Here is an 8,922-nt window from a genome sequence, read left to right on the forward strand (position 1 = left end):
GTCGTGCAGGAGGGAAGCCGTGTGGATGAGCTCGGTGATCTCGGCGAGGCGGCGCTGGGAGGGAAGAATATCCGGGTCTGAGGATGAGGCTTCGGGTTCGGTGGCCGGCGAGGCGAGGGGCCCGGATGGGTTGTAGTCTCGGAGGATAGAGAGGGGGGAAAGCGAGCTGTCGATGGCAGATGCCTGGAGAGCGGGCTGTGGTCGAGGTTCCTTGGGGCAAAGGGCCGTCGCTCGAGACATGAGCAGAACAATGAGTGGCCTGACATGCTTGCCCTCAGCCTGTGTGTAGTATTTGGCGACCCGATCGAGTGACGGGTGTCCTGAGCCGAGTAGTTTGCGGATGTTGCCCGTCAGGAACTTCATCTCCTTGGCTACGATCCTCAATGGGTCGATTGACATGTCGCCCTTGGCCTTTGAGATGGCATTGGAGACGATGTTCCCTGCGACAGCCACCGCGGCGCCCCATGCCGACGAGTCTCTTCGCGGTGAGTTGTGTATGGCCCGAGACTGCCGTATCCTGGCATCAGTCATCTCTGACCATATGCATTGGGAGCAGCGGGTTGTGAGCAGCAGCTGTGAGCTTCGGGTGGCGGCGGCGGCGCGCGAGGCGGCCAGCACCGAGGCTCGCGGTCTCAGCTGCATGATTTTGGAAGAAACTCGACGCCGAGCTCCGGGTCTTTGGGACTCAATTGAACGGCAGAAGCTGCGAGGATGTCGGGGCAGTCATCGAGACGGGGGACGGGCTCCGGAGCGAAGGTGGTCGGCGTGTTTGTTGGCCCGGTATGTCACCTTGGAGGGTCACTGGTGTAATAAGACAGCATCAGCATCTCCTTCATCTGCCACTCAAAAGCCTTCCGATTTTTTTTCCCATCCGGTCCAGCCCGGGATCGAGCTAGGAGTGTGGCTTGACCAGCCATCTGAGCTAGTTTGGCCTGTGAAGGTGTGGCGTAAGCTGCAACCTTAAGTGTCAAGGTGGCTGATGCAAGAACCCCACTATCAGCTTTAGGTAGATACAGTGCTGGAACTTCGTAATTCGCATTCAAACACCTTCAACAAACACAGCATTCAACAATGTTGAGGCCTTCACGATGGTCCTCCTCACCATGACTCCCACAATAGTGGAGGGCCTAAAACTACGAGGAACAACGATAATACCCGGCATCGAGGGAGACAAGGACAGCTCGAAAGGCAATGACCCGTCACTCGATGATCCCGCGGTCGGCAATCCCATTTCTCACGGCCACATCGTCGAACTATGGAGGGAATTGAAGTCGCAGAGCGACGATGGGGTCAAGTTCACCTTGGAGAACTTGCTAAAAGGAGCGCGCATCTACGTGCCTCCGCCACCTCCTAAGCCAGAGAAGGTAAGTCATGCTAGGGCCCTTGCCGTCTTCAATTCCACTTGACTGTGACGGCTTCTTGCTAACTGGGCCATAGTCACCCGAATACAAAGCTCTCATGGCTCGCCTCCGTCGAGAAGAAGAAGAGCGCCAGTACCAACGAATGCTGAACCCGCCCCCGCCGGCAGAGACCTTCTCGCAGCGATTCCCAACGAGCGCATCGACAATGGCATACGGCTTCGCGGAGGTCAACCGGCCCTCCAAGGCAGCCGACTTGGGCGACGACGACGTGACCTACAACGACGTACACAGGCAGTTCATGCTCGTGCTCAACTTCCTGGTCACCATCTTCGGGTCGGCGGCGACGCTGTGGATTTTGGCGCGGTGGTGGAGCACGCCGGCCAGGTTGTTCCTCACCATGGGCGGCGCCCTCGTCATAGCAATCGCGGAGGTGGGACTTTACTCTGCATACATATGGCACCTGTCAGATGCGAAACAGAAGGACAAGAAGACGCGAGAGGTCAAGGAGGTGGTGCAGACGTGGGTCGTGGGAGCTGACGCTGATGGTCCTGCGTTGAAGGAGCCGGATATGATTAAAATTGACGGCAAGAAATTGCCACTGCAAGGAGAGAACGGCGTGAGAAAAAGGAAAAAGGAGCCTTCCTAAGCCAATATTCCACTTCAACAGTATCCTACTTCATTTTCATTCATCCAAACCTCCCGGATGCCTTCACCCTCCATATCATGCACGTGATCTCACACGTGGTGTTCCTTTTCTGAGGCTGGACGCGTCAAGAACGCGCCGCGCGTGTAAGTCGAGTAAAGTGCCGCTGGCCCCACCCTCATCCATCTTCCTTGTAAGAGTAGCATCGAGGGGTCATTATCTTGTTTTGTCCACATGACCTCTACAGTTATTTACATACGGTGTGTTTCCACTACTTCTATCACGAGAGACTGTTTTGTTACACTGGACCATGAGAGGAGCGTGACCTTGCGCAACGCGTTCTCTCACTGCTGGCGGCACACGCATCTGAAAGCTGATCGATTGGGATCGCTTCTGGGTCAATTCGCGATGGAGGAGGCGGCATCTTCTCTGTATGTACTCTTGACTCTTCTAGTCTCTATATCCGCTGATATGCTACTTAGACGACCGCCTCCCTCGTGGAGTGAGGGACCCGCCTCCGACGCAACAGCATCGGCGAAGATGCCCGCCAAGCGACCGCTTCGAACATACAGCAAACGCACCCAGTCAGATAGGGATGGAGAGCCCGTCCTGAAAAGAAGGCGCACTGAAGAGCAAGAGGACGATGGGAACAGGAAGAGAAGGAGTTCAGAGCACGCGTCAGTTGTCGAAAGCCCGAAAGTGCCATCACCTCGAACAACGGCGTCAGCTGCGCGCGGCTCGACCATTATGCACTACTTCCAACCTGTCGCCCCATGCTCAAGCTCGAGGACAACTACTCCAAAACTATCGTCAGAGATAGACCAGCCCGCTTCATCACCCGCATCTTCGCCTCCGATTGTCACACAGAAAGCCAAGCGAGAGCACAGTGTACAGCGCGTGGGCAGCGACCGGCAATCACAAAACCTCACGAATGGAAGCGACACAGAAACATATGAAGAGAGTCACGAGGCGGCTTCAGAATCATCAGACGCTGCAGAGGGCGGTCTGAAAGAATGTAGCGACACCATCCTCAACCGACAGCTACCTCTAGGGCGGAATCGAGATAAGCCTCGAAAAAGAGCGAAACCCACGACGAAAAAGAAGACATCTGTACAAACCACTCTGAGCTTGACCATGGATGCGAATTTCACCGAGTGCAAGGTCTGCAATATCTTGTACAACCCATATCATGCAGAGGATGCAAAGATACACGCAAGGCGCCATGCTGCAATCATTAGGCGGAGGAATCGGGAAGTGAACTGAATTGAATTACATTGCATTGGATTGTGACTTACGGCACGGCACTGAATGGGAGGAGTATGGACAGAACCGATATAGATTATCAATGATACCCAAATTTTTTTGCTTTTCGATTGTTTCATCGCGCCTATGAGCAAGATAGAAACATCTGAACTGTGAAAGGCGCGGTATCGAGCATGATCATCGATCTCAACCCAGAAGAAACTCTTGTCGCTGCAAATGGCCTTTCGTCACTTCATCCGCAGCTTGTCCATCCATGTAGCCATGCACGTAGGCTGTGTTGATAACACTGTACGTCACTCCGGTAGGGCCCTCTGTCGGCCTTAGAACGATCGGGACCTTGCCGCCATCCAGGACCGCAATGACATCGCCTTCCTGGGTTCCTTTCCTGAGCATTGTGTATAGCCCATTGTCAGTGACGGCGAACGTCCAGCGTTGGTAATTCCGTTCCCACATGTCCTGGGACGCAAGTCCCTCGAAGAGCTTCTCAAGCTCAATGTCCCTGTTATTCTCATCCAGGACTGGCTCTCTTCGCAGGATCGTGTCGAACACCGCTCCGTCAGAGACGATTTCATCTTCGGTGAGCCGTTGAATCTTGTAGCATGTGCAATCAACCACCAATGTCCGCCAGTATGCCTGGAGAGCAGGCTCTCCGGTGGCAGGGTACTCCAGGGCCGGATCATCGAGCAAGTCATTCCCAAAAGAGGCTTGCATCCAGTTTCTTGGGATTCTCATCCGCCTGCCAAACTTGTACGGCCGCTGCTTGGCCTGCTCTGGAGTGTCATAGTACTCTTCTTCCTGCACCCGGCCCACGTGTCCGATGATGACGCCGTGGACTCGTAGGGCAATTTCGTTTACGACTTGACACGGGACTTCTAGCGAACAGCTGCCGGCAGAGAAGACATCTCGTTGTGCGAATAATAGTCCTGACCAACTGTCCGTCGATCTGCCTCGAAACCCTGATTTTGTGAAATCGGCCGTCCACGACGCCAAGCCCTCGGTCTTTGTGTTGTCATCATCGTCGCCCCAGGGGTTCTGACAGATGATGTCCAGATTTTCAGACGCGTCAATGATATGCTTCGTCACATCCGCAAAGACGTGTGCCACCGGCTTCGAGTAGTCTACTCGGATATTGAACTTCTCCGAAACCAGCCCTAGCAGGCCGTAGATCTTGTCGCGCGGATCTGTGGAAGAAGCGAACTTGAAGCGGGCGAGGACGTCCAGCAAGGTCGACGTATACCCGCTCGCCGCAACGTCCTGGATAATGCCGCGCTGATGCTGGATTGTCTGCGCGTGCTGGAAAACATGCCTAGCCATGGGACTCATCGACCCATGAGAGAAGGTGATGTGGAACGCATCCGCATACGGAGTGTCACCTAAGAACGAGGCGACATAATTCCAGTCCAGCGTCTCCCGCCCGGCTACCAGTAGGATCTTCGGGGCGCACGACAGCTCTTGCATCACCCATATGCGCTTCCAGATGCGCGGCCAGTAGAAGAGGCTGTTGAGCGCTCTCTCATCCTCCCAGGACACCAACCAGCGGTTCTTGCCATCTTTTTCATAATACTTGGACGTCCATCTTTCCTCCCATTCTGCGCGCATGGAGTTCAGCGTGGTGATGTCCTTGTCGTGGATCTTCTTCATGAGAGCGACGCCTTTGGCCATGTCGACGATGCTCTTCTCTTGTTGTTTCTTGGCGGCTTCTTCTCTCTTCTCTCTTTCCTCAGGATCCGCTACACTAGGGGGCACTTCAAGATCCGAGGGGTTGGGGCCCAGCCAGACGAGATCGGTCTGGCAATGCTGGTAGATGTCCTTCATGAGCGTCACCTGGTGGCTGCGCTCGCCAATGTCCATCTGATTGATACACACGGCGTCGACCCAGAGAGTGCGCTCTTCAGATGGCCAGCGCAGATACCGCAGCGCCGAGTCCAGGTTGGCAGTGATCTTGAACGACTCGCCGTCCAGGACGATGGGGTGGGAGAATTCCACTTTCCCCCAGGTGTATGAAAGCGCCTCGTATGGTTCTACATTGTCGAGTGTAATGTAAACAAGCTTGCATCGGATCTCATCTTGAAAATCCGCCGCTGGCAGCAGCTTCAAGAGACGGATCTCATGCTGCGCGGAGTCTAGAGCGCGATAAATGGTAGAGGCCATTACTGCGCTTGCAAATTGGTTACTGCACCACCAATTGCATCTCTTTCGGACGTCTCGTCTTCGGCTTATATCGACCTTCGGGCATCAAACATCTGAGTGACTTCTGCCCAGCATGAGAGTTGCGCATGCCTTATGGTGATGTTGGTCAATGCAATCATCTCAATGGATGTGTGGCGCAGTGCTTGAACGGCTGTCTTTCAGGGGATCTGCCCGCAATGCGATGCGGAGTGTGTCAGTAGTCAGGTCAGGCAGCATTGGCCAGCCTCCGAAGGATTCCTGGAACATGTCAGCCTCCACTATCCAGCTTGAGGAACGACATGCGTAAGATCACTGCGTGTTCAATGGCCAAGGAGGACTTCTGATGGATTTGAAGTCAGAATCGAAAACAAGTCAAAAGGTAGATGGGTCTTGCGGCATGAGCCTTTTGGCGATACTGGTAGAGCCTGAGAATACCGCAAATCAAGTGGCCCCGAAGTGGTAGGTCACTAAAATCAAATGGAACGCACTCGATTCAAATATCCATATGAATGTCTTGCTTTCTAATTATACATAGTACGTTCGTGGCTACCCTGAAGGCTGACTGCATATAATTTAATGCGACGGCGAGTTGTGACCAGCAGCTTCAATCGCCACCTATTGCCAGGTCTTCTATGATGTCAGATAATATATTATAATTTGACGTTTTGGATAATGTCTAAGGATATTTCTGACCCTTAATGAACGACTTGATTGGAGTGGAAAAGAACTCTCAAGAGCCTCTTGATCTTATAAAAGCAGCCGATACATGGTCTCCGCGGCTGCAGCAGCATCCTTCTTGCCCGCGACCGGCAAATCTATATCAACCAACCATGGCAGTCGAGGATCCTTGGAACAAATGTCCACCGCCGCATTGACAAAGAGCGTCTGCGTGCCTCGCTCCACGGTGTGCTCTCCATCCGAAGATATGTCTACGGCGTAGCAGTGCCCTTCCTTCCTTGGTAGGTAGTGATGTCGTTGGGTCGTTGTTGTAAGTATGGACAGAGGAGTGAGGCTGTACTCTCCTGCACCAGCTTCAGTACTAGCGCTCTTGTTGGCTGGCGATAAACCAGCTATAACCCGGGATTGTTGTGCGTTAACCAGATTGTTGTAGACCGGGGCACTTGGCCCAGAGAAAGCTGCCGCGCAGGAATCGACGATCTCGCGTTTCCAGGTGACCACCTCGGCACCCCACGCCCCATGGATATGCCCGAAGCAGTGCAGGCGCGGCCGTGCTCTCTCTACAGCCGCCAACAGGCCAGCGCACCCTGCACTACCTTGCCGCGTCCCTGTCCCGTCACGGATACCCATCGGCGGGCCGTGCGTGATCACCACGTCTACTGCATCGTCTCCGTCTCCGTCTCCATCTCCATTTGACGTTGCCGGAGGAATGGCCCATCTGTGAGGATTCGACCGGTCGTATTGGAAACCCCAGTTGCCCTTCCGCGGGGTGAGCGGGCTCGCGAAGAGCCGGAGGCGCGCCTCATCGCCTCCCACCCTGGCTAAGTAAGGGTTCAGCACGAAACTGTGTGTCCCTTGCGGGAGGAGGAAGATCCCGTCGCGCTGAGCGGCACAGCGGAGAAGCTCCCAAGAGGTCTTATGGTCGGCGTCCTCCTCAGCCTCAGCTGTCTGTGCAGACAAACTGCTGTCTAGTCGCTGTTGTGGATGCTGAGCTGGGCGGGTGTACGCCCACGTCCGCCGCCAATAGCCCTGCTCGAGGCCGAAATCGTGGTTCCCAGGTATGATTAATTTCAAAGGCGCGTCGATGGCTCGTAGCATCTTCAGTGTCCTCTCAAGTTCCACGGATCGTGAGTCGTTCGTGAGGTCGCCGCAGTGGATGGCCACATCAGCCCTGGGGAGGGTGATATCTTTGAGATCATTCCCATGGGTGTCGGATAAGATGATCATGCGAGTTTTGCGCCGTTGGGAGCTCAGGTGCCTACTGAAGAAGGTGGTAGGTTTGAGAAGTCGGCAGAAAGAAATATATGTATATGTATGGGGGCGAATGGGAAGAAAAGTACTGTGAAGCATGTTCAAAAAGATTGTATTTGGTGCTTGATATAGGTGAATAGGCCACTGTTCGGCAAATATATATCGTGAGATGTTGTGGGCGCAATCCAGCAAACCTTTCTCCGTTAACTATTAGGTCCCTGAATGAAAAAGGCCAAAAAAGGTAGGCGCTACATGTGCACTAAATGTGAACTTCCTTCAAACCCTAGTGTTACAATTCCTAATTTATTTTTTTGAATTCCCATGCACACACAACCCGGATCGTGGTCTGACTTAAAGTAGACTATAGAGACAATGGAGTAGTGAGTTGTGATTTCAAACTGCCTTTTCAAGGCTCTGAGCTTCGCACATCTGTCTATACATGCCTCCAAGCTCAACCAACTCGTCGTGCGTGCCAGCCTCGACAATCTTGCCGCCGTAGAAGACGCAGATACGATCAGCATTCTTGATCGTGCTAAGGCGATGCGCAACCGCGATGGTGATTCTATCACCATGTGCGGCGGCCTTCATAAGAGCAGCCTGCACAACTCGTTCGCTCTCCGTATCAAGCGCGCTCGTTGCCTCGTCCAGGAGAATGACCATAGGCTCTCGGATCAAAGCGCGGGCGATGGCTACGCGCTGTCGCTGTCCGCCGGAGAGTTGGCTTCCGGAGGTGCCACAGAGAGTCCGGACGCCATCAGGGAGCGATGAGACGAAATCCCAGGCATTTGCGGCCCGTAGAGCAGCCTCTATTCGATCGTCCGTTACTTCACTTTCCTGGCCCAGGCCGAACGCGACATTTTCGCGTATGCTCCCGGGATACAGTGCGGGCTCTTGCTGTACTAGTGCCAGCTGTTTACGGTAGAGGCGAGGGTTGAGCTGTGTGAGTGCGTCGCCATCGATTCGGATGACACCACTTGTAGGGTCGTAGAAGCGTTCTAGCATTGCAATCATAGTTGACTTCCCGCAACCAGAGGCACCTACTAAGGCAACAAACTGACCAGGATAGACCTAAAATATGATAAGCAAGAGAGAACAAGTGGCTGAGAACGAGGAGGTGTTTGAATTCGAAGGACGGCGGGCATTGCAACAGTGATAATATATGCACACAAGACACTTACTTCAAGATTCACTCCCCGTAATACTGGGGTTTCTGGTCGTAACGGATAAGAGAATCTGACATGACCAAACTCAATCTGCTGAGCCCCACTGCTGGGACCATGGTCGTGATTCTGAGATGTCTCAGCTATGACTGGCTCTAGAGATCGTAGCCAAAAATAGAAGTTGATGGCATTGCAGCCCTTGGTGATACCTGGAAATCATGAGTCAGTCCAACGGTCAGACACAAAAACCAATCCTACTCACTACTCGAAAAGCTGAACATTTGTCCTACGGACTGTCCAGAAAAGAAAACTCCCATGAATGAGACCATGAACTGATAAAAGGATACTTCACCGCGTGAGGACAGGACAGATCCCCACGCGGTGAAGTATCCTTTTA

The 8,922-nt window shown here is 53.6% G+C and overlaps 3 protein-coding genes across 3 annotated transcripts; 1 reads left to right on the plus strand and 2 right to left on the minus strand.

The window, feature by feature from the left end:
* Window positions 1-1,103: 1,103 nt before the first annotated feature.
* Window positions 1,104-2,007, plus strand: UCRPA7_4130 (putative vacuolar h+-atpase assembly protein; the record flags this gene model as incomplete). The annotated part of the gene is made up of 2 exons (XM_007916686.1): window positions 1,104-1,364; window positions 1,438-2,007. 2 exons carry the CDS (start codon window positions 1,104-1,106, stop codon window positions 2,005-2,007), a joined length of 831 nt encoding a protein of 276 aa, XP_007914877.1.
* Window positions 2,008-3,453: 1,446 nt separating this feature from the next.
* Window positions 3,454-5,418, minus strand: UCRPA7_4131 (putative het domain containing protein; the record flags this gene model as incomplete). The annotated part of the gene is made up of 1 exon (XM_007916682.1): window positions 3,454-5,418. One exon carries the CDS (start codon window positions 5,416-5,418, stop codon window positions 3,454-3,456), a length of 1,965 nt encoding a protein of 654 aa, XP_007914873.1.
* A 2,340-nt stretch (window positions 5,419-7,758) lies between these two features.
* Window positions 7,759-8,376, minus strand: UCRPA7_4132 (putative abc transporter protein; the record flags this gene model as incomplete). Its single annotated transcript, XM_007916681.1, has 1 exon — window positions 7,759-8,376. The coding sequence occupies one exon, from the start codon at window positions 8,374-8,376 to the stop codon at window positions 7,759-7,761; it is 618 nt and encodes a 205-aa protein (XP_007914872.1).
* Window positions 8,377-8,922: the final 546 nt, after the last annotated feature.

Source organism: Phaeoacremonium minimum (assembly GCF_000392275.1).
Source record: "Phaeoacremonium minimum UCRPA7 unplaced genomic scaffold PA7_03_scaffold_326, whole genome shotgun sequence".
Classification (NCBI taxonomy): Eukaryota; Fungi; Ascomycota; class Sordariomycetes; order Togniniales; family Togniniaceae; genus Phaeoacremonium; species Phaeoacremonium minimum.